Source organism: Topomyia yanbarensis, chromosome 1 (genome assembly GCF_030247195.1).
Source record: "Topomyia yanbarensis strain Yona2022 chromosome 1, ASM3024719v1, whole genome shotgun sequence".
Lineage (NCBI taxonomy): Eukaryota > Metazoa > Arthropoda > Insecta > Diptera > Culicidae > Topomyia > Topomyia yanbarensis.
Window position 1 is genome coordinate 79,595,811 of NC_080670.1, and position 26,444 is coordinate 79,622,254.

At 40.5% G+C, this 26,444-nt stretch overlaps 1 protein-coding gene across 8 annotated transcripts in view; it reads right to left on the reverse strand.

Moving 5' to 3' along the window:
• The window catches only part of LOC131678003 (beta-galactosidase-1-like protein), a 333,431-nt gene that overhangs the window by 280,795 nt on the left and 26,192 nt on the right, over positions 1–26,444 (reverse strand). Inside the window, exon 4 of one of the 8 annotated variants that reach the window (XM_058958119.1) lies at positions 19,703–19,844. The exons of the other annotated variants lie outside the window; for them this stretch is intronic. Coding sequence (XP_058814102.1) covers positions 19,822–19,844 — 23 coding nt within the window. The 3' untranslated portion in view covers positions 19,703–19,821. Of the gene's footprint in view, positions 1–19,702; positions 19,845–26,444 lie in introns of those variants that run through there. 8 annotated transcript variants of the gene reach the window in all.

The window sequence follows — 26,444 nt, forward strand, 5'->3', positions numbered from 1 at the left end:
GCTCGTTTCGGAATGAATCTTTCTATAAATGTAACCAAACCTAAAAAACTTTTCACCTCCGCTTGGGACTCGGGTTTACGAGAATTTTTTATCGCATCGATCTTGCTCTCTTCCACTTGCCATCCTTCAGTTGATAGTTTGAATCCCAGAAATTTTACTTCTTCCTGTCCAAATGAGCATTTTCCATGATTAATTTTTACATTATGCTCTTCGAGCTTCATCAAAACTTTTTGTAAATTTTGATCATGCTCTTCTTTTGTTCGCCCATATACTAATATATCATCTAGATAGTTGATAGTTCCTTCACATCCAGAGAGTATTATAGTTTGCATTACCTCTTGGAAAATGTCAGGTGCATTGGTCAACCCAAAAGGTAAACGACAACATCTGTAAATTCCATCACCCGCAAAGAAATTCGTCAAATGTCTTGACTTTTCATCCAATGCTATATGGAAAAAGGCGTTGGTCAAGTCAATCGTGGAGAAAAATTTCGCTCCATGTAACTCCAACAAGATTGACTCGAATGTTGGCATTTTAAAAGGAGTTCTATAAATACATTTGTTCGGACCGCGCAGGTCGACGACAAGACGAATATCGGATTTTCCTTTTGGGATTACTAATAAGGAAGAGCAAAAGCTTTTGTCCATATCCGTACTAACTTTTTCAATAATGCCGGATTCTAGCAATTCTGCTAATTTCTTTCTCGTTAGCTCTTTGAAGGCTGCAGGAATGTGTGTGTAAACATTTCTCGAGGGTGGCATAGAATTGTCGTAGTTCAACGTAACTGGCGGTACATTAAATTTTGGGAACATGGATATGTTTGTTCCACTAACACTGTGTATGGCGACAAACTCGCAACGCCAGCTCGAGTCATTAATTCCTACCACTGGCACGTCTAGACCTACTGTCAGTAAACTATATCTAGTAGCCGTATTGAAACCAAGAAGAGCCCTTGCTTCCTGCACTACATAAAATTTTTCTATCGTAGTTGGCCTTTTTTCCGAAACAAAAAGTTCCGCCGAAAAGGTAGCCAACACATTAATATTACCTTGTGACGCATATGCTCGTAGTACCTTATCCGATTCATACTTTAACTCGTATACATTTTGCTTCGCTACTTCATCCTGAAGAATTGTGTTGAACGACTCGAATGTGATAGTGTTGACCTGTGCACCAGAGTCTATGAAAAATCGAACTTGGATCCCAGCAACATATGCCGTTATATATGCACTTTCATCGTTAGGTACACAAGATTCAACTTTGTTGATATCTGTCGACAAAGAATGAAGCACCTGTAAAATGCACGGTATGTTATACAAATGAAAATATGTTTTCTTAAAGTTCAACTCTACTGTTTCATTTATTTTAGTTCAAAGTACTATAATTCACTTCAATGAAACAAGAGTAATAATAATTCTTCGCTATTCGCTATCCACTTTCATTACCTTTGTTTGCTCCTCGTCTTCTCCCGTATTTTCAACAACAGCAATCTTGCTTGGAGGCTCAGTTTCTTCTCCAGTCCAGCGCCGTTTGTGAGATTCAGGTTTCACTTGTGATGAACATGCTCGTGCAATATGTCCACGGCGGTCACAATTGCGACACACTTTGTCACTATGGAAACAATCTGCCGGGGTATGGTAAGCGCTCAAGCATCTCCAGCACGACTTAGCAAGTCGTTGATTTTTCATTGGGCCGCGAGAAAAATCTTTACCACGATTACCGCTGTATCCTCTAGAAGGTTCATACTGACCGCGACGACGTTGCCCGTATTCATTCGGTTGATGTGTAACAGCTGCTATTGAGGCCCTCGGCTGATGGAGTCTACGATAATCATTTTCGTTCTCCAGCTCCACTTCTCGGATGCGTACTTGATCCACCAATTCGTTGAGTGTTCCCCCATCGGTAAGAACTCTATAAGCCAAAGTTCTTACGCGGCTATCTGTAGATCCTCTGGTGACAGTTCGTGAAATGGCTTCAAATTCTTCATCTTGTTTGTAGTTGCACAGTTTCGATGCCGCTGCAACCCGTTTCACGAACTGAATATTAAGTTCGCCGCTTCTTTGCACCATGTTCGCCAGTTTGCTGCGCTGAGACAATATGTATGCTCTTGAGCCAAAGAAGGCATCCAAACGAGCAATTGCGTTTGAATATGGATTCTGCTTTTCGTCTGGCATTCCTGGTTGGGTGGTAGTACCGTCAAGCAATTCTAGTAGTAGTGGTCCTGCTTTGATACGGAACAAATCAATCCGAGTCGACTCGTCGGTAGCTTGAATTAAGTTCATTGATGCGGCTAAAACATTTTTCCAATGATCGTATACTCTTTTGTTGAGTTCTGTATCGCCTGCTGGTGGGGCACATTCGGGAATATTCAGGCTGGTTATAGACATGTTACTCATTGTCGTGAGTAGTGTTTCGTTCCCATTGGTGTGCTCTTCACGCATCGTACTCGATCGTGCTTTACAGAAATCATTATTCTGACCCATTGCAGCCAAGGTGCGACTCAACTCATCTTTTTCCTTGCGCATCCTTTCCAGTTCTGCCTTCATTTCTGATAATTCTTCCATCATTTTCTTGGAATGTTTCTTTGTCGAGTTTCTGTAAATATGATACAATACTAATATCAGCTCAAAATATATTTTAAAATTATATATTTTTGAGATCATTCCATTTTTTTTTACTGAGCATTTTCTTCGCCATTTCTATCGACGCTTTTTTTTTTAAATTGGAGTTTTGAACACTCATTGATTTCGGCTGAACACTTTCTTTTCTAAAGTGTTCAGTAATATATTCCACCTTTTTCTATTGGAATATTAACGAGTCTTGTAAAATATATTCCACCTTCTCTATTGGAATATTAATAAGTAGGTATTCATAAATATATTCCACCTTCCCAATTGGAATAATATCAGGTTCTTTTTTTTTTTTTTTGAACTCATTCTTTCCTAAAAAGCTCAGGTATACATTCCACCTTCTCAATTGGAATATATATATATATATATATATAACTATTTCGAGAACCTATAGTGGCTCCAAAAAATATCTTACCTTTTTTTGGTAGAGCTGGTGTTGCCACCGACCGCGCCATTGTCGTAATCTGACATCATTGTCCGCCGGTAGTTCAGTGATTGTGTTGGGCCGATGGTTGCTCGGCTGAAGAGTGCTGTCGCTCCGCTGCTGCTATTTGCAGTGCCGCCCGGCTGATAATAGCGCGGGTGAAAGCTGCTCGCTGTTGGTTGCTGTGTCCGAAACGTGAATGAGCTGTTTTGGATTGCGCTGCTCAATATATGAGAGGGCTCTCCGTAACAGTCAATCGCTTTCGCTCGGTTGCTGATTGGCTGGTGGTAGCGCGGATGAAAGCTGCTCGCTTTTGGTTGCTGTCCGTCCTTCGCTGCGTCCGAAACGTGAATGAGCTGGTTTGGATTGCGCTGCTCAATATATGAGAGGGCTCTCCGTACCAGTCAATCGCTTTCGCTCGGTTGCTGATTGGCTGGTGGTAGCGCGGATGAAAGCTGCTCGCTTTTGGTTGCTGTCCGTCCTTCGCTGCGTCCGAAACGTGAATGAGCTGGTTTGGATTGCGCTGCTCAATATATGAGAGGGCTCTTCGTACCAGTCAATCGCTTTCGCTCGGTTGCTGATTGGCTGGTGGTAGCGCGGATGAAAGCTGCTCGCTTTTGGTTGCTGTCCGTTCTTCGCCGCGTCCGAAACGTGAATGAGCTGGTTTGGATTGCGCTGCTCAATATATGAGAGGGCTCTCCGTACCAGTCAATCGCTTTCGCTCGGTTGCTGATTGGCTGGTGGTAGCGCGGATGAAAGCTGCTCGCTTTTGGTTGCTGTCCGTCCTTCGCTGCGTCCGAAACGTGAATGAGCTGGTTTGGATTGCGCTGCTCAATATATGAGAGGGCTCTCCGTACCAGTCAATCGCTTTCGCTCGGTTGCTGATTGGCTGGTGGTAGCGCGGATGAAAGCTGCTCGCTTTTGGTTGCTGTCCGTTCTTCGCTGCGTCCGAAACGTGAATGAGCTGGTTTGGATTGCGCTGCTCAATATATGAGAGGGCTCTCCGTACCAGTCAATCGCTTTCGCTCGGTTGCTGATAGGCTGGTGGTAGCGCGGATGAAAGCTGCTCGCTTTTGGTTGCTGTCCGTTCTTCGCTGCGTCCGAAACGTGTATGAGCTAGTGCGCGTTAATACTTTCGCTTATATAGAGAGGACCTTTCTCTTTCCACCAATGAGCGACATGCAAAGGAATACCTTCCGCTAATGAATAATGAATATTATTCGGAATATTGATTTCTTTACGATTCCCATATCAAAGACACCATATATTTTTCAAACTTTATTTGGTATCACATCTCTATCCTACAACATTGTATAAGTAAACGAGAGGAGAGATCCCATAATCGATCTTTTAAGGGAAGAACTCCCGCTAGTACTTCAAGACTCGTCGTATGTGTCGATTGCATGGAACCTAAGGCGATTCGTAAACAACGATACTGTATTCATTCCAATTTAATAATGTGAGTGTTTTGCAGCTGAACGGAAACAGAAGCACCCATATTCCATTACTGAAAGTATCGTTGTTTGATACAATCTTATCACGTCACTTGGATGAGCACCCCACCAAGATCCGGTTATTGTTCGGAGAAAATTTATCCTTTGTTGGCACTTCTTTATCAGATACCTAATGTGGCCTCCCCATGTACCTTTAGAATCGAACCAAATTCCGAGATATTTAAAGGTCATGACTTGGGCTATCGTTCTACCAACCAACTGAAGCTGAAGCTGAGCTGGATCACGCTTCCTTGAAAAAACAACCAACTCTGTTTTCTCCGTAGAGAAATCGATGCCTAACTTCAAAGCCCAACTTGATAAATTATCCAAACTATCTTGCAGTGGTTGTTGTAAATTTATGGCTTTTGGTCCTGTAACAGAAACCACGCCATCATCTGCAAGTTGCCTTAGAGTGCATGGGCTGACAATACAATTATCAATGTCATTCACGTAAAAATTGTAGAGAAGGGGTCTTAAACAAGAACCTTGTGGGAGGCCCATGTAACTTATTCTGAATGTTGCCAAATCGCCATATGAAAAATTCATGTGCTTTTCTGACAATAAGTTGTATAAACAATTATTTAATATTGGTGAAAGACCACATTGATGTAGTTTCTCTGAGAGAACATCAATGGAAACAGAGTCGAATGCTCCTTTTATGTCTAAGAACACAGACGCCATTTGTTCTTTTTTTGCGTAAGCTAGTTGGATTTCTGGCGAAAGTAGCGCCAGACAATCATTCCCTTTCCCCTCCGAAAACCAAACTGGGTATCCGATAGCAAGCCGATCGCCTCAACCCAATTGTCGAGACGTCGTAGGATAATTTTTTCCAACAATTTCCTGATGCAGGATAGCATTGCAATCGGTCGATACGAGTTATGGTCGGAGGCTGGTTTTCCCGGTTTTGGAATGGCGATAACTCTCACTTGTCTCCAGTCGTGCGGGACAATGTTCTGCTCAAGAAGCTTATTGAATAAATTCAACAAGCGTCTTTTTGCTAGGTCAGGCAGATTCTTCACCAAGTTGAATTTAATTCTGTCTGGACCCGGAGCATTATTGTTGCATGAGAGGAGTGCAATTGAAAATTCCATCATTGTCAAAGGCGAATCTATGGAATCGTTACTTGTGGGAACATCGCGAATGATTTTCTGCGCAGGAGCAGAATCTGGACAAACTTTCTTCGCAAAATTAAATATCCAGCGATTCGAAAAATCTTCGCTTTCATTAGTTACGTTTCGATTCCTCATTCTTCTGGCTGTATTCCAAAGAGTACTCATTGATGTTTCTCTTGACAAGCCATCAACGAAGCGTCTCCAATAACTAGACTTTTTGGCACGACGGAGACTGTCAAATTTGTTTTGCAAAATCGAATAATTTTCAAAGTTCGCACGTGTACACCCTTTCCGTTTCATAATTTCTTTGTAAGCAACTTGTTTAGCTTCATATGCATCCGAGCACTCTTTGTCCCACCAGGGATTAGGAGGCCGGCTATTCATTGTCATGCCAGGATTGCATTTCGTTTGGGTTTGTTCTGCTGCTTCAATAATCAAACCCGCTAGAAATTCATATTCTTCGGTAGGTGGTAGCTCTTCCGTCGAAACAAGAGAAATGGAAATTAAAGATTGGTATTTTTTCCAATCAATATTTCGTGTCAAGTCATAAAGGACATTGATTGAATTCGTGAGGCCTAATTCACTGTTAATTGAAATAACGACTGGCAAATGATCGCTACCGTGAGAATCAGGTACAACCTTCCACGTGCAATCTAATCGAAGTGATGTCGAGCATAGAGATAGATCTAATGCACTTGGTCGTGCGGGTGGTCTGGGGATATGAACTGTGTTTAGCCAGTAACGGTTTGTCCGGAATTTTCTTTCAAAAACCGATGGTTCAGCCACCCCTAACTCGACGAGCGCGTATTCAAACTGAATAAAAACATGTATACCAATTTATTTTCTTTTGTGCATTTAATATTATGTCACTACAAATTGCTGTACATCATCGGTCAACTTTTAACTATCCAACATGTTAAAGTTCTAAGTTCGGAAACATATCGGCTACAAGTTGACAAAATTGTTCTCAAACGCTATGGAACTAGACATTTGACGAAGAAAAGCTATTTTATTGCAAGAAAATATCGGAATGAAAAACAATTCCCCATATTGTCTAATTTACTCATTTTCATTAACTTGAATTTGTTGTTTTTTAACGTTGACGTGTAACGCAGATCGGAACGCAGCCATATTAATGACAGCATCGTTTGATTAAAGCTTACCAAATATTTTAGGCCGGTTTAAAAGTTAGTCCTGTTTAAAAACTGTTGGTACGGCTTTGTGCTTACGGCTATAAATGTTCAGCATCCGATCTGGTATATGGCCAAACCTTGCGTGTGCCTGGTGAATTCTTTGGCGAGCCATACACAGTACATCTATTTTATTTATTTATTTATTTATTGTCGTCAAACAAGAGTAGACCGTTTTGTTACAACGATAAAATATAGTATACACTTAAAAAATAAAATACTAATAACTAAACTAAACACTATCTAGTTTGCACAGCACTACTTTAGGATGTTCTTTATTAGCGAATAGAATTGAAATATTTTTTTAATTTGCTTTTCGTCATTGTTAAGTCAATAGCTTCACAGTGCTTGTTGTAAGTTGCCATCATCTGATTTAATGATCCAAACTTGGCATAATTTGTACGATAATTGTTTATTATAAATATATTTCGGATTCGTAACTGCCGGGAAGGTATATAAAAATTCAGTTTAGATAGAAGTTCGACTGAATCAATACGACACGTAATGATATCGTTAACAAATGAAACCATTGCATATTCTCGGCGCTCTTTTAGTGTTTGGATGTTAATGTGCATACAGCGAGCTTTATAAGATGGGAGAGGAAATCGTGTCCAACCTATTTTGCGAAGTGCAAACAATAAAAATTGCCTTTGTACTGATTCTATTCATTCTTCATGTGTGATTGAAAAAGGTGACCAAACTATGCTACAATATTCCAGTATTGACCTTACATACGAAATGTATAATGTTTCAATTGTAAATGGATCATTAAAATTGTAACTAAAACGCTTTATAAATCCAAGCATGTTATTTGCTCTATTAATGATTGTGTTGTAATGGTCAATGAATGTTAATTTTGAATCTAGAATGACTCCCAAATCTTTAACTTTTTCGCACGTTTGTACCACTTGATTTCCTAGAGTGATTGAAATGTCAGGTGTATTTCATTTCCTACTAAAAGTTATTGCATTACATTTTTTACGTTTAGTTGCAGAAGGCTTTTGTTACACCAGAGGTAAAACATATGCATTTCTTCCTGTAATATCTTTATGTCTTGTTCGTTTCTAATTTCCAAAAAGAGCTTCATGTCGTCGGCACAGATAAAAACTTTTATGTTTTTGAGAATGAATGATATGTCGTTTACGAATAAAATGAACAGAAGAGGGCCTAGATAGGAGCCTTGAGGAACTCCTGATGTAACTTGAATGGAATTCGATTTATTACCTTTAAATCTAACTGTTGACTACGCCCCGTCTTCAACCACACCTAATTAGGTATATTCAGTTTACCGTGTATCGCCTCGATGTGTCTGCGTTAGTGCACGCCCTACCCAACACGTACAAGGGATTCACACGAGTAGAAAGGGCACTGACAAAAACAAAACAACAATCAGCAAAAAAAATCCATTTCTTATACTTACATACTAGAGCTAAAAGTGAACTAATTTATGAATTAATACTAATTTTGTTGCTTATCGCATTCTTATACCTACACCATTTATCTTATATCTAATAAACTAAATTTGTCGCTTAAACCTAGACTTACAACTAGTGAGCAGAACCTTTAAACTAGGTGAGAATTGTGCTAAAGAAATAATACGTTTATGTTAATGTTATTATTGGATTAGGTCAAATACAGATACGAGGCACATTTGGTAAACTAATTTGCCGCAAACTAGTGATATTGGAAGGTAAGAATTTTTCAAGGTTCGAGTGCAACATAGACTAATGATAATTATGATAGGTGCAGGAAACAGGTGTTCGGAACAGACTGTGTTGCCAGATTATTTGAGTCGTAGCTGGATCACTAAAAGTATGAAGAAAAATGAAATTATTGAACATTCTATGTATAACTCAAATCTATACTGTAGGAATTTTTTAATTTGTATTTCTATCATCGTGGAATAAATTACTTAATTTAATTTTTTTTAAATTCTTTTACGATGTCGAAGAAATCGTCCAGTTCCGTACCGAACATATAAGTTCCAGTATATACAGGAGGAGTTGGAAGCAGTATCGTTGTACTGACTGCAGCGAGAAAGGTCACAGGTTCTTCCCTCCCTCTCCCAGCATCGGAAGACAGGTAAATGCTGACGTTGCCAATAACATTCAATCCAGAGGATACGGGAAAATAAATACAGTCAATGTTGCTTCCAGGAATAGTGCTAGGCGAAATCCGTTGCGCGAAACTCGTAGAGCTCGGGACTATCAGTGTCAGTTGTGTGAAGAGCGCGATAATGACGAAATGGTGCAGTGTGATGGTTGCGATAAGTGGTTTCATTTCGTATGTGTTCAGGTTACGGAGGATATCGCCAACGTCAGCTGGGTTTGCCCTTGCTGTAAGACGACATTCGTCCCTCCCGCTACTATCAGCCGAAAGATCGAACAACAGCATCGACATGCGTCTTTGTCGGAAAATAGGGCGCCATCGGCGGGCTCCAAGAGCAAGGGTGGATCTGCTCGAAGTGAAACAAAGCGGTTGCGAGAACTCGAACTTCGAAGGCTCGAGGAAGAGTTCGAGATGGAGAAACGGTTTCTTGAACGAAGGTACGAGGTTCTAAAGGAATACGGTAGCGAAACGTCATCAGTGACAGGAATCAACGAACGAGACAATGCTTCGAAGATAGAGGATTGGTTAGCCGAAACGGAACGTGGCGGTGAAGCTGAAGATTCCGGATTAGCTGCAGAGGAGGCAAATGGGCAAATACCGAACATCTCGGATAAGCTCGAGGAGCACCAAGCTCTGGATGTCGTCCAGCAGATTCGAAGTCCAGCAGTGAATTGTACCAAGCAGCGTGATACTCGCACTCAAGTATGTCTTCAGATACAGCTGGCGCAACAGCAACATCAAGTGGGTCAGTCGTTTGCGTTTCCTTTGGCACCAGATGCGCTGCAGCATCACGACCATATGCATCAGCTTCGCCTAACTTCAACTCGCTCTGGTCCACTCGTCCATTTGCAACCTGACAGCAGAATGACGGCCATACCTCCTTCAATACCAGAAGCCTTCCAGCAGTCAACACGAGGGCCCCCAGTTTTAGAGTTCGCCCAAATGACTCCAAACCACTCCAGACAGCCGTTTCCAGCGGAATTCAACGGTGGCCACGCGCAACATGCGTCGCAATTATCATCACGGGATCGACCGCCCACGAATCCTAGGGCATTGCTCATCCCTTCGAAGAATTGCGGTATACGAACTGAAGACAAGATTGTAACTCGTTCTGCTCCGCTTGCCCAGCTGCAACCCGACATCCGTCCTACGATGTTGCCTTCAGTAATCCCAGAAGCCTACTTTCGTCAACCGGCACGAAGGCCGTCAGCCCTCGAGCTCGCCCAAATGCACATTCAAGCTAGACCGTCATTTCCGGCAGACTTGGGCAGTGGCTTCCCGAATCATGCATCGCATTATCTGCCACAGGATCGACCGCAGACGAATTCTAGACCGGTGCTCACCTCTTCGACAAATCACGGTATGCAGACGGGACACGATACCTTCGTCCCGGGTCAGCGATCAACACCGATACAACTTGATCACTCGCCACGAGGTGAAGCAGCGACAATCCCCGACGAGACAGTGTGCGTTCTCAACCGAAGTCAGATTGCAGCGCGGCAAGCAGTTTCAAGGGATCTTCCTGAGTTCGACGGTTCATTGGAGGACTGGCCACTATTCTACGCTATGTTCAATTCATCTACGCAAATGTGCGGGTTCGCAAATGAAGAGAACATGCTTAGACTGCGGAAGTGTCTGAAAGGAAAGGCACTGGATGCAGTAAGATGCGCGCTGCTTCACCCGTCAAATGTTGCAGACATACTGTCTACGCTGAAGATCCTGTACGGGCGATCAGATGCGATCGTTCAGTCAATCGTCAGGAGAATAAGGAGTCTTCCGACGCAAAACGTGGAGAAGCTCGAGACGGTGGTTAATTTTGCATTGACGGTGAAGAATTTAGTTGCGACGGTCCGTGCCTGCGAAATCGATGATTTTATTTTCAACGCATCTCTACGATACGAGCTGGTTGATCGTCTACCGTCATCCCTGAAGCTAGACTGGGCAAGATTTGCTCGTAGTATCCCGACCCCGAATCTCGCTGATTTCAGCATGTGGCTGTACACCGTAGCAGAAGATGCTAGCACAGTGATGGCTTCGCCAGGTCATGATCAGCGAAATCGAACGACCAAGAAGGCTTCCTGAACTTCCATTCCGGATCCGACTCCGGCGATGCGAAACCGCTAGAGTCGTCCAGAAAGCCAAAGTTGGCTGTAACTAGGGATCCCGCTAATGACCAGTGTGTAGTATGCAGGGATAACTGTTCAACTGTTGCACGATGCAGCAGATTCGAGGGTTTCAGCTACGACTCGAAGTGGGCGACAGTAAAGGAGTGCAAACTATGCCGTAAGTGTCTTCGCAAGCATAACGGCTCCTGCAAACAGTAGAACCAATGCGGAGTGAACGGATGCACATACCTACACCATCCTCTCCTTCACAATCCGGAGATCCAATACACAGACCTGTCGACGTTGAAGCCAACCGCGCTTCCTTCAGGGCAGAAACGATCGGAGCCAAGCTGCAATCTTCATCAAGGACAGTCGGCAGTACTGTTTCGCATCGTTCCAGTTATATTGTATGGGCCGGAGAAAGAGGTTAAAACCTACGCATTTATCGATGACGGGTCCGAACTAACCCTGATGGAACAAAGCCTGGCAGACGAGCTTGGCATCGAAGGACCTAGAAAGCCGCTTTGTTTGAAGTGGAACGCGAAAGGCCGAACATCAATCGCAGCAGGTGAATCTGCAAATCTCTGGCGCACGAAGTTCGATGAAGTACGAACTTTCAGGAATCAGTACAATCTCCTCTCTTCAGATACGTCCACAAACAATGCTGATTTCTGTACTGCAGGAAAAATACGCACATCTGACTGGGCTACCACTCGAAGAATATCGTGATGTTAGCCCACGCCTTCTAATTGGCTTGGACTATGCCAACCTCGGGCATGGAATTAAGAGTCGCGAAGGAAAGCAAAACGAACCGATCGCAATGAAAACTCGTTTGGGATGGATGGTCTACGGCAATTGTACTGGGACAGGAGATATCGGCGGATATCTGAATTTTCACAGTGTCCAAAGATGCGACTGTAGGCGGGAGAACAATGATGATCTGCACAAGGCGATAAAATCCTACTTCGCGTTGGATAGCATGGGAATCATCAAAATGAGTCAGCTTCTCTCTCTGGAAGATCAGCGGGCTCATTCATTATTAAAGTCTCTCACCCACAAAAAAAACAACCGCTACGAAGTTGGCCTTCTCTGGAAATACTACAACATCCGACTTCCGGACAGTAAAGCGATGGCCTTCGGACGATGGAAGTGTTTGGAAAATCGCATGAGCAAGGATTCAGCATTAGCCGAGGCCCTAGAGAAAAAGATCCAAGAACATGCCAACAAGGGTTACATAAGAAAGCTGACTCCAGAAGAACTGCAAGAACAGCATGCACGAATCTGGTACCTTCCTATCTTCGTAATCGTCAACCCGAACAAACCGGGCAAATTTCGCCTAGTATGGGATGCCGCACAGTGGGACCAATCTAAAAACCTATTTTAATCCACCTAGCGGTGCAATTGTGCCTTTCTCAATCATGAATCACGAGAATGTGTGCGTTGTTTATATTCATTAAAAGAGTTCGAGTTCTAAAATTTTGAAAAAAAAAACAGCCACGGTAATATTGAACTGAAAAAAGGTGCGAAATCGGCAAAGTCCCAAAAATTCGATTTTTACAAAAAAAATTTTTTTCGAGATAACATAAAATCTCGACGTTTCATGCATTTTAAAGATGTTTGGCATCAAAAATACGAATTCGATTTCTGAAATTTCATGGGGTCCCCCCTTTGAAAAAAAAATTTGAGTTCTGGCTTATATGGGAATTTCATATGTGACCGGACGATTTAGTCTATATTTCCGGACCCATATAAGCGATCCGTACGAAATTTTATAGACATCTGTGGGGATATTATAGCTATCATTTGGAACTAAGTTTGTGAAAATCTGCCCAAACATTTCAGGGAAACTGATGTGAGTTCGTAAATTTTGAAAGATGGCCGCTTTTCCCGGGCACTTCCGGAACCGTCTATGGTGGTCAATGTAGTCAACGAAAGTTTGGTTGGCCGTCGGTGACCTAGAACAGCAAATTTAAGTTGTTTGAGAGACATTTTAGCGAAATTTTTACCTTTTTTGCTTTCATCGGAGTATCGGTTTGAATCACAATTTGCTATGTGATCGCACGCCACAACCTGTAACTCCGGAACCGGAAGTCGGATCGGGATGAAATTAAATAGCCATTTACGGGGACGCAATACCTTTCATTTGAGGCCAAGTTTAGTCGAATCGGTCTAGCCATCTCCGAGAAACCGATGTGACAATTATTCTGAATTTAGATACTTCCGCCGGGGCTTCCGGAACCGAGGATGGTGGCCAATGTGGCCAAATAGACTTTGAATGGATGTTAGTGACCTAATACCACAAATCGAAGCAGTTGTGGTCATATTTTGGAAAATTTTTCACCTTTATACATTCATTGCAGAATTTATTAAAATCGACATTTTCTGCGTGTTCGTACTTATCACCCTGTAATTCCGGAACCGGAAGTCGGATCCATTAGAAATTCAATAGCAGCCTATGGGAACGTTGCACCTTTCATTTGAGACTAAGTTTGTCAAAATCGGTTCAGCCATCTCTGAGAAAAATGAGTGACATTTTTGGTCACATACACACACACATACACACACACATACATACATACACACATACATACACACACAGAGACATTTGCCGAACTCGACGAACTGAATCGAATGGTATATGTCACTCGGCCCTCCGGGCCTCCGTTACAAAATCGGTTTTCAGAGCAATTGCAATACCTTTCTATTGAGAAAGGCAAAAAAGGTGGGACAAAACCTATTTGAGGCCTTAGATGTCATTTTAGAACCAGCATTTCTTCGTATGATATGTTCACAATATTATTCTGCAACTTTTTAAATAGAATATTTTGTTGTTGGACTAAAGTAGAGTACCCGAGCAAAAAAAATTTTTTCAAAAAATTGTTTTAGAGGGCCGATGTCTTCGAGAAAGTTGTAGAATATTATGTTTTGAATAACTTCTTCTAAGATACCACAGACATCAGACCTCAAATTTGAGGCAAAATTGTTGTTTTTGTAAATATGATCAAAAAATCAGATTTTCGATATTTCCATTCTAAAAACCTTAATTGATTAATTTAATATGTTCTACAAACTTGCAGGTTACACTGAAATACAACTTTTTGTTGAAGGAAATAATAACCTAAAATCAATATTTTGGCTTTTAAAACTATTTTTCATGTAAATTTACTCTATTTTCATCAAAGAGTTCTGTTTTAGGTGCACTTTTGTGCAGCCAAACTTTGGCTATTCCGATACTCTATTATTTGTAGAATAAAATTAATACTACATTGAAACAGGATATAGTTGGACGCGTTGTTTGGGTGACCATTCATGTACGACGGTTTATAGCATAAAATGTGCTTATATTATTTTTAATTTATATACATTATTAGCTATTAACAAAATCTTATATTTTGTACGCACTTACAAGCATGTAGAACATATTGAGTTGATCAATTAAGGTTACAATAAGAAAAGTGAAAAAATAATATAAATTTTGAATTTAAACTGCCAAAAAACAACGATTTCGGATTAAAAAATAAATCTACAGTATGTATAAGGTATTTTTAACAAAAATGTTTGAAATTGAATATTATACAACTTTGCTGAAGTCCTCAACCAACTAAAAAATAGAAATGATTCAATTATATTGTGAATATTTTTCCACACACTTAGGTTCTATCATATCTAAGGCCTCAAATAGATATTATTCTACTTTTATGAATTTGTAGAACTAATCTTATTGTTTAAACTAAAGTAGAAATCCCGAACTAAATAAATCAAATTTTGTTCAAATGGTTGAGGTCTTCAGCAAAGTTGTCAAATATTGTATTTGCAACAATTCTGTTGAAAATACCATTTATTTATTTTTTGAGCCGAAATCGTTGTTCTTTGGCAGCTTAAATTCAAAATTTATATTATTTTTTTCACTTTTTCATATTGTAACCGTAATTGATCAACTAAATATGTGCTATATGCTTGTAAGTGCGTACAAAATGTAAGATTTTGTTAATAGCTAATAATGCATATAAATTAAAAATAATATAGACACATTTTATGTTATAAACCGTCGTACATGAATGGTCACCCAAACAATGCGTCCAACTATATCCTGTTTCTATGTAGTATTAATTTTATTCTACGAATAATAGAGTAATGCAATAGCCAAAGTTTGGCTCCACAAAAGTGCACCTAAAAACAGAAATGTTTGATGAAAATAGAGTAAATTTATATGAAAAATAGTTTTAGAAGCCAAAATATTGATTTTATGTTATTAGTTCCTCCAACAAAAAGTTGTATTTCAGTGTTACCTGCAAGTTTGGAGAACATATTAAATTAATCAATCATGGTTTTTAGCATGGAAATATCGAAAATCTGATTTTTTGATCATATTTACAAAAAACAACAATTTTGCCTCAAATTTGAGGTCTGATGTCTGTGGTATCTTAGAAGAAGTTATTCAAAACATAATATTCTACAACTTTGTCGAAGACATCGACCCTCTAAAACAATTTTTTGAAAAAAATTTTTTTGCTCGGGTACTCTACTTTAGTCCAACAACAAAATATTCTATTTAAAAAGTTGAAGAATAATATTGTGAACATATCATACGAAGAAATGCTGGCTCTAAAATGACATCTGAGGCCTCAAATAGGTTTTGTCCCACCTTTTTTGGATTGGTCCCACTGTGTGCCGGCGCCACCGTCCATGGTATTTCCTTGAATTCAGTCCTCTTGAAGGGACCAGATCAGTTAACTTCGCTTCTGGCCGTGCTGATTCGCTTCCGTGAGTTTCGAGTAGCAGTATGCGGTGACATCAAAGAGATGTTTCACCAAGTGCGAATGCGAGATGAAGATCAGCACTGTCAGCGCTTCGTTTGGAAAAACAGTGACGAAACTGAACCTGGCATTTACGTCGTCCAGGTGATGACCTTTGGTGCGTGATGTTCGCCAAGTACTGCGCAATACGTCAAAAACAGCAACGCAAAACAGTTCGTGCAAGATCAGCCAGAAGCAGTCCACGCTATAATCAAACAATATTACGTTGATGACATGCTCGTGAGTACAGAAACGGAGGAAGACGCCGTGAAACTGGCCCAGAACGTGAAAATAATTCACGAGCGAGCTGGGTTTGAAATACATAACTGGATATCGAACTCTAATTTTGTCACGGCGATGCTGAACGAGGAAACGACGGAGGAAAAAGACTTGAACACTGGCGATGCATCTACAACAGAGAAGGTGCTTGGAATGTGGTTGAACACGCTAACCGACAGCTTTACTTTCAAGGTGTCCTCCCGTTACGACGAAGCTTTGCTATCTGGCAGTCGTCGGCCAACGAAACGTGAGGTCCTCCGGGTGCTGATGATGTTATATGATCCACTAGGGTTGGTTGCGCATTTATTGATGTTTCTAAAAGTCCTTCTGCAAGAAATTTGGAGAACGTCGGTCAACTGGGACGATCATATTGAAGACGCACAGTTCGAGAAGTGGCTAACATGGCTCGCAGTGTTTCCGAAAATAGGATCGGTGGAAGTCCCGCGATGTTATCGGACATTGACATCAATAAGAGCTGAAGTGCAGATGCACACATTCGTGGACGCAAGTGAAGGCGGGTTTGCGGCAGTCGTTTATCTTCGATTTCGCGAGGAAGGCGTATCTGAATGTGCACTAGTGGGAGCGAAGACCAGAGTAGCACCCCCCATTACAGCCAGTTTGTAGCATTCCGCGTCAGTGAAATTCTGGAATCGACGGATGTTAGCGAGTGGCGTTATATCCCGACCAAACAAAACGTAGCCGATGAAGGGACAAAGTGGACACGTTTCCCTGACTTATCTGCTGGCAGTCGTTGGTTTCGTGGTCCAGAATTACTTCAACAATCTGAACAAGTCTGGCCCGAGTTTCCCAGCCTCGGAAAATCGACTGTAACGGAGCTACGTCCGCATCTGCTTAATCATACAGCAACTAAGGATTCGGTGATTAAAACAGAAGAATTCTCCAACTGGGTACCACTAATACGACGGGCGGCGTTCGTATTCCGATACGTCAGCAATCTGCAGCGATCATCGAAGGGGGAACGACGTTTCACTGGACCGCCGACACAGGACGAGCTGGCTAAGGCAGAGAACTACTTATTCCGCCAAGCGCAGTCAGAAACCTATGCCGATGAGATCTCCACGTTGGCTATTAGTTGCCCTACGAAAAGAACTCAAAGATTGTTAGAAACAGCCTGCTTTTTCGCAGCGCCTTTCTGGACGAAAACGGTGTTGCTCGCGTTCGAGGTCGAACAAAGGCATGTGCATTCGTTGGCCGCGACGCTACCGAACCTATCATCCTTCCCCGAAACCACCACGTTACGCGATTGATAATAGCTGACATTCATGAGCGTTTCAACCACCAAAACCACGCGACAATCGTCAATGAAGTGTTGCAGCGCTACCGTATTCCTCGACTGAAGGCAACTTACCATTCGATTCGGAGAAGTTGTCAACAGTGCAAGAATGATCGAGCGAAACCACAACCTCCAACGATGGCTGATCTTTCACAGTCACGTCTGGCTGCATTTAGTCAACCGTTCACGTACACCGGGGTGGATTATTTCGGTCCGATTCAGGTCCTGGTCGGACGTCATTCGGAAAAGCGGTGGGGAGTTCTCGCTACCTGTCTAACCACTCGCGCCATCCATTTGCAAATCGCTCACACTCTGTCTACCGACTCTTGTGTTATGGCAATCCGAAACATCATGACTAGGAGGGGAGTGCCAGCCGTTATCTATAGCGACCGCGGAAAAAATTTCCAAGCTACGAGTAAGGTGCTTAAAGCAGCCATCCAGCAGCTCGATCATGACAGACTGGCAACCGAGTTCACTTCAAGTCGTACTCAATGGACCTTCATTCCACCTGTTTCACCCCACATGGGAGGAGCATGGGAACGTTTGATACGCAGTGTGAAACTTAATTTAGCCAAGTTACAACCCAGCAGATTACCCACCGACGAAGTGTTGCAGAATGCGTTGATAGAAGTCGAAAATATCGTGAATTCGCGACCACTGACTGAAATTCCCGTAGATGGCGACGAATCACCCGTGCTAACGCCTAACCACTTCCTGTTAGGATCAGCAAACAGGTTGAGACCGTGGGTTCCCTTTGATGATAGTCCCGTTCACAGGAGAAACTCTTGGACTCAGTCCCAGACAATGGCTGACTCGTTCTGGAAACAATGGGTCCGTGACTATCTGCCAACGATTACGCGCAGAACCAAGTGGTTTACTCCAACGAAACCGATTGAAGTCGGTGACGTAGTGGTAATCGTCGACCCAAAGCTTGGCCGGAACTACTGGCCCAAGGGTAGGGTTATTGCTACGCAACAGGCTCCCGATGGACAGGTACGGCGCGCAACTGTACAGACAACCACTGGCGGAATCTACGAGCGGCCTGCAGTATCTATAGTTGTGCTCGACGTAGGCGCTGTAGATAATACGCAGACGGATAATCCTTCGCGCATTCTGGGGGGGAGTGTTGACTACGCCCCGTCTTCAACCACACCTAATTAGGTACATTCAGTTTACCGTGTATCGCCTCGATGTGTCTGCGTTAGTGCACGCCCTACCCAACACGTACAGGGGATTGACTCGAGCAGAAAGGGCACTGACAAAAACAAAACAACAATCAGCAAAAAAATCCATTTCTTATACTTACATACTAGAGCTAAAACTGAACTAATTTATGAATTAATACTAATTTTGTTGCTTATCGCATTCTTATACCTACACCATTTATCTTATATCTACTAAACTAAATTTGTGGCTTAAACCTAGACTTACAACTAGTGAGCAGCAGAGTTTTTAATAGTAGAGTTGCGTAAAGAGGGTCGGCAACATTGGACCAATCATTGGTCTTTTTTTAAATTTTGGCAACCTTTTATTTTTAGTTAAATTTCAAATGACTTAACCCGAACGCTTCAGTTAGAAGTTAACTTTGTGCATTTAAAAATTTAAAATTAAGTGTTTAAAAATCAGTACGATAAATAACATCGTATAAAGAATTTAAGCTTTTTCCGGTTCTCAACTGATCCGCAACTAAGAACGAAATGCATTGATTTTTGCCGATTGCCGTCTGATTGGGGTGTGACAAAAAACAGTCGAATTTGCAGCGTAAGATAAATTTGAAACAGGTACATATGTATAAGTGGAATGCATACACAAATTTGTCAAAATTTTAGCTGCACTTTAACTATGAGAAATACCTAATTTCCACTATCGGTGGAAGATTATTAACACTACCCAGAGCTGTTCCGGTGTTTGAAATAGTGCCAAATTTGAATATCAGTGAACATATATTTTTTAATAATTGTCATTAAGCGAAATATTAACATTATTTAAATGTTAATATTACATCATTGATTTTTTTCTCATAATTATAATCACATAATAACGATACTCCCCACGCATTCGAGCATTGTTATTCTTCGTGTCCGATAGGTAGACGTTTTGAGTGTTCAATAGGTAGATTTGCTTCAGTCTTTGCGCAACTGTTCTTTATAAACTGTGGTGAGCAGTACCTTTAAACTAGGTGAGAATTGTGCTAAAGAAATAATACGTTTATGTTAATGTTATTATTGGATTACTCAAATACAGATACGAGGCACATTTGGTAAACTAATTTGCCGCAAACTAGTGATATTGGAAGGTAAGAATTTTTCAAGGTTCGAGTGCAACATACACTAATGATAATTATGATAGGTGCAGGAAACAGGTGTTCGGAACAGACTGTGTTGCCAGATTATTTGAGTCGTAGCTGGATCACTAAAAGTATGAAGAAAAATGAAATTATTGAACATTCTATGTATAGCTCAAATCTATATTGTAGGAATTTTTTAATTTGTATTTCTATCATCGTGGAATAAATTACTTAATTTGGATCCAGCTCGTTGTCTTCGCAACACTAACTATTTGTTAACGGTTAGTTAAATATGATTCGAGCCATTTGAGAAGACCTGGTTCAATTCCTAATTTTTCCAGTTTGAATAATAGCAAGGGTATGTCGATGCGATCAAATGCCTTGCTAAAGTCTGTGTAAAGAGCTTCAATGTAGTTTCCATTCTCCATTGCAATCAATGAGTAGTTGACGAATTCTAGTAAATTTGTATTAGTTGAACGTCCTTTGAAGAACCCATGCTGCATGTTAGTAATTCTGTTTTTGATTGAATAGTTTCTCGTTAACGATTGCAGAACCTTTGGAGGCATCTAGTTTGTTTAGAGCCTCCATAATATCTTGCACACTGACATGATTGACGCCAATGTCTGTGGTGAATTCTGGGAAGAAACCGAAATATTCGCGATCACGATCTTCTTCAGAAAATGTGGTATAGATGTCTTGAAAGAAGGTTGCGAAAAGATTGCAGATTTGTTCCGAGTTGACACCGACATTTTCTTTGAGTTTCATTTTTGAAGGGAAGTTTTCCGATTTTAAATTATTTTTAACATGATTAAAGAAATTTTTTGGGCAAGATTTTATTTGAAGTTTGGTTTTTGAGTAATACTTTTCAAATGCTATATTAATGGATAGGTTTAGTTCATCGCAAATGTCCAAATAGTTAAATAAGTTCCTTTCATTTCTGATTTTTTTTATACTTTTTGTGGGCCTTTTGTTTACGATTTTTTAAATTTTTAATTTGCTCGTTATACCAAACTGGATATTTTGTGTTGCCTTGTCGCCTAATTTTTTTCAGTGGTACTTGTTCAACTATTATATCAAACAATTTTGTGTAAAAGACGTCTACTGAATTTTCGATACTTGCTTCATTTCTAAACAACGTTTGCCAATCTATACTGCATAGTCTTTGTTTTATGTTGTCAAAATTTGTCAATTGAAATTGAAAGGCCTCTTCGTACTCGCAGTCATCGGGTCTTTTGTTATCATGTACAAATACAGAAAACTCAATTGCTGTATGAAACGCTTCATTTTTCCATAGTGGAGTTAATAATTCGGTAGCACAGAAGTCTTCAAGAATGTTTGTGAATAATAAATTTAAATAACAGTTTTGCTGATTTCTAACATGATTAATTTGGTTAAGTCCTAAACTTGCAGTTTTGTCAAATATGGCCTGCAGAATTTCGTTATCCCCAACGACGAAGTAGGATGCTTTCATTTTCAGTGTCTGCAAAGAAGTCAATGCTTCGTTGATTGAAGTCACCATAAATATGAACTTTTACCTCTGGGGGGAGCCTGGTTATAATGTCTTCGGTAATAAGAAAAAAATTTTCAAATGTATCTTTGCGAGCATTATTTGGGGGGAAGTACACAGAGGCAAATATATGTGTTTCACCTGCCAGATGGGTTTTAACCCACACATGCTCAAATTCTTTAAATTTCCTTGTAGTAATGATTTCTGCGTTAAATTTTGATGTAATTGCTATTAACCCCCCCCCCCCCCCCTCCCGACTTCTTTTCAGACATATGAATGTTTCGGTCAGCTCTAAACACATTGTAGCTGTTTCCGAAAACTTCTTCACTTCTAACACTTTCGTCCCAACTAGTTTCTGTACCCAAAATAATTGTATAGGAGCTACTTAAAATTTTCTTTTGAATTTCATTCATTTTCGATGCACTTTTCATTCTATTCAAATTTTTACAGTATATTAAAATTTCTACTGATGACTCTACTTGAGGAGTCGAGATTACCTCTATTTGTTGTCGTTCAAATGGCGTCGAATCTTGGCAAACTGCCGTGTCCTAGTCGTTTCCTTCTTCTAGGGAATGCGTCAATGTCGTCGAAAACACGAATGTTGAGAATGGCACGCCTTACACAAAACTGTTGACTAGCGCTCCGATTTTGGGTGCATTTGCAGCGTCGACCGTGGTAAATCATCCACTGGATAGGGATTCAATGTCGGTCCTCTTTGAAACTGAATTGTTGGCCTATAGTTCGTGGGGGGTCCTTTGCAGCCGCAAGAAGCACTCTATCCGGTGGCAGGAAACTTATTGTAGTGACTACTCGTATGGTTTTTGTTATAGTGGGTGCTGCCAGCCCTAAATGTGATTCTGCGATTGGTATTACTCGTATAGTTACTATTAACTGTCTGTCGTGAGTGGCGCGCCGCTGCGAGTTGCTCTTGATCAGGTCGAAGAAGATTTGTAGTGCTTCTGTTTTTGTTTTTTTTTTCATTAACGTTATTATTATTATTTCGCCTCGATCTTTTTTTACGTCTTCTAGACTTTTCGGCCTGTTTTTGCTGGTTAAGGTTTCTTAATTTGCGTGCATCGTAATCGCTGCAGTCTACTTTCCATACCCTCCTTCTACCCAAAAAGCGCCAACCTGAGTTATCGATATTTTGTCATTTAATTCGGCTTCCAAACTGGGGCATGAATCAAGCGATGATGTAGCGTTTTGACTTGCCGTTATGTTTGATGAAAGCGCCTTAAGTTCGTCGAGGATATCAATAGTTAGCGCAGAATTTGTGAAGTTTTGACTGGTGGATATGTTCGCTGACAGAGACTTAAGCTCGTCACGAATATCAATCCCCAGCGTCGGGTTTGACGTCATAGTAATACTAGCCGCTGTGTCCAAAGACAGTTGATTAAGCTGGCTTATTTCATCATTCATGGTGCGCAGTTCAGCTGATAGCTCTGACGTTACCGTTTTCAGCGTGCTATAGACATTATTTTTCGTTGTGGTCATTGCTGTATCGAATAGCGAGGTAATGCGATTTTTAATGGCAACAACACTTCCAGTCAAACTGCTGTTTTTGTTTATTGCTATCAATTCCTGTTTTATTGTTGTAAGCAAAATTTTTAGGCCATCGATCGCTTCGTGAACTATGTTAGGCTTCTCCAGTTGAAACGCGAGCCGGTGCATTACTTCCGTATTGGCTTGCAGTTGTGATTCCAGAAGTTGTTGTTGTTCAATAAGCCCTTTGAACTCAATCTTGGTCTGTATCAATGCTTGATATGATTCACAGCACGGTAATAGATACGAGTTGATGTCCACCCTCTTGTCCTTCTTCCGCAGTGATCCCCTGGGAACAGTCACTCCAATGCAAGCGGCGTGGAATTTTCTTGGGCAACCTATACACGTCCACATAACTGTATCGGCGGAAGTGTCGAAAGTGCAAATTTCGCAACTCATTATGATTAATGTACACACACGAAAAGCTGAATTAATAAAAAAACTAAATGAAATATCGCGCGCGGCACCTGGATCGAACGATAAACGCGTGCGAACTTGACAACGACTTGTTGAGTATGACATCGTACGGAGTTTTCAAATTTACTTCATAGCATTTTCGACAATCTTAAGCCCATCAAAACTACATCCTATTCCAAGGAAAAAAATTTCGTTCACAAGGATCTGAAAAAGTGCATTCATGTTTTCGTTCGATTCGATTCCTTTAAGAAATCATTGCAAAGGCCAAACGATGGACCATTCGAAGTGTTGTCACGAAGCGACAAGTATATGGATGTCAACATTAGAGGGAAAAGCCAAAGGATTTCACTAGATCGCCTCAAACCTGCTTACGTCTATCTAAATGAAGATCAACTCCCATCAGATGGCAGCAGAACGATAGTTACCCCATCCGGTCATCGTGTGCGATTCTTGGTGTAACTGGGGGGTCCCTGTGGCATCGGACATCCCCTCGGCATCGAGGAACACACAAAGACACACACCATAGAGAAAGCAACCAGAGTGATTTGATACGTAGACCGCGCTACACGTTATGAGCAATAAAATATTTTAATCCCGAAAACCGTTTCGAAACCATTATTACCGCGCCGAGAATTCCGCTTGAACCACCACAGCCTATTCTGCGTTAACTCCTCAGTTAGACCTGCCATATAATCCGTTTATACTTCAAATTAAAAGTCGCTCTCATACGTGTCCTAAGTACGTTTTGATGACAAAATTTATATGATATGTGAAGACTTTTTTCAATAGGTCCAATCTACAAAATTGTTTACCTTCTCTTCTGCGAATTACTCGGTAACCTTTCTGATTTTCCTTCAACTGTTTGCGTAATAAGCTAGTAAAAACCTTGGTCTTTCGAAACATACTGATAAATATTTTTAAAAAATATGGTTTTGCAGTAACAATCGAAAGAGAAATCGAAAAAAGAGAGCCCTTATTTGAGCAACCGAAAACAAAAGTCGCAAGGACAAAACATGCTTCATAACGCTTCAAATATATTAGAATAAAAAACCAGCTATAAACTTCAAGCATTAAAAATCGGACTGGGACTTTCCTCTGTCAGATCCCGATAAAAAAGCTTCATTATAAAATCGGGAGAAAATATGTCCGATTCTTACAAAATAGTTTTTTTGTAAGCCGAGTTTTAATTACAGAGAACAGACGTCCATCTTCAGCATTCAACTTGTGTAAAATCTCTAACGGTTTCGAAGGTAGTTGGGATATCCAAACCAGGTGCGCTACTGTCGTCATATTTTTTGTGGCTGAGTTCGACAGAATTGACAGCGGTTATTCTTCTACCCAAGTCAAACTAGTCCGGAACCGGTTCGGACTTCCAGCATAAATCCCAGCTCAAATGCATCAACCGATAGAGTCGGAATCGATTGTTTTCTTTGAGCAAGATTCCATATTGTATCCATTCAGGATTTTGAAGCGGTTCTGGAATAGATTTGACGGATAGTTGGGATAGGTTGGTGTGGCGGCGCTAGTGCTTATCGTATATTAATTCAAATGTTTACAAACGCTTTTTAAATATGTTTATTCGATCATGGATGTCTGTTCTCTGTGTTTTAATCTTGAACATTACGATATACGGATACGAACGATTTATTTATTTTTCGCCGGTTTTTATACTGGAGGCTCATTCTTACCGAGTTTTGAGGGTGAACATTTTTAGCGATTCTTATACTGAAGAATCTCCGTCCGATTTTTACGCTTGGCGTTTACTTCCGATTTTTATATTCTAATATATTTAAAACGGGTTTTACGAAACATATTCTATCCTTGCGATTTTTATTTTTTTTGCTTATTTGCAGATTGAACCTAATTAAAAAAGTCTCTATTGTGCATAAAAAACTTGCCAGTGCGTGTCACATTGGCAATCAAGACCCACTTGTTCGTTATATCTAAACAGTCATATTCTAACAATAGTAGTTTACGCCATCAACCCAGTAGGCGAAAGTCATCCTTCGTTAGCCCTATGCGATTGGCGTTAGTTCAATTAACGATCTACTTCCCTACACGCAAACGAAAAACTACCTAAAATTGAGTACATTTGACTCAATCTCGGGGTATCGTGCAGGAAGGCAAAATTAGGTAAACCTAGAGTTATTGTATTAAGAGTTAGACGGACACAAAAGCCGGAAAACTGGCAGCTCTTATTTCAGGAAGAAAACACTGGCATCCCATGTAAATGTTCAAGCTTGAGCATAATAATTTCATTGTCGTTGTGAGTAAGAACTTCACATGCACGAATAGAAAAACCAATTCAAAGGTCTGATAATATGATTTTATACTTGTGCGAATATCTCTTCTTGCCACAGAAAAAAATTGCTCTTTTCGCTTCTCTACACTCGATAGCACAAGATAAGAGTAAAATAGTTATTACCATAATCACAATACTTTTTCCATATACATCCAAAGAAAACATGTTATGTGACGTCATGCTCGATTGGCTCCGGCATTTGACATGTTCAATTGGCTCCGCTCAGTGTCTCCGCCTAACTATGAATATAGTAACTATAGGTAAACCGTGTTGAAGATAGTTTCCATTTAACTAGGGCAAAAATCACAACTCATCGATAAGTTTTTTATACTCAACCTTGAGTTCAATTTACTTAAATTTATGTTGAATTTACCTAATTTTGAGTATACCAACAATTCAAAGGTACCTTACTGCACAGAAGACCCCGACTGAGTCGAATCTCTCGTTTTTTTGTTGACAACACTAAGAAGCGCGAAAGCGGCGCATAGCTCAAAAGTACCTAAATTTAAGTTAAAAGAACTTGTGCTGTGTTTTATTTTTGCGTGTATGGGGTGTTGTTGTCAAACTGCACGATAAAAAATCCTCACGTTTAAGGAAAGTGATTTGCAGTTGATTTCGCACTACTTGCTCAACATTTCAATGAGATGTGTCAATCTGTTGGAATGGATCATTTCAAAGCACTACGAAATCAACAGCAAATCACTTCCATTTGAAATGTGTTGCGCATTGCTTCTAATAGATCTTGCATTTAACTATATACTATATTCCTTACGGTATATCCCATTATGGATTACCTGAGAACAAATAATTACATAATAAATTAACAACAAGTAAAATATACAATACTCACGTTCTACATTACTTTGGAAATGCAAGTTTTCCATTTTTGCTCCTATTTCCGAGCATACGTTTAAAGTCGATTAAAGACTTTAGTGTTTTGACACTTATAATTAAAGA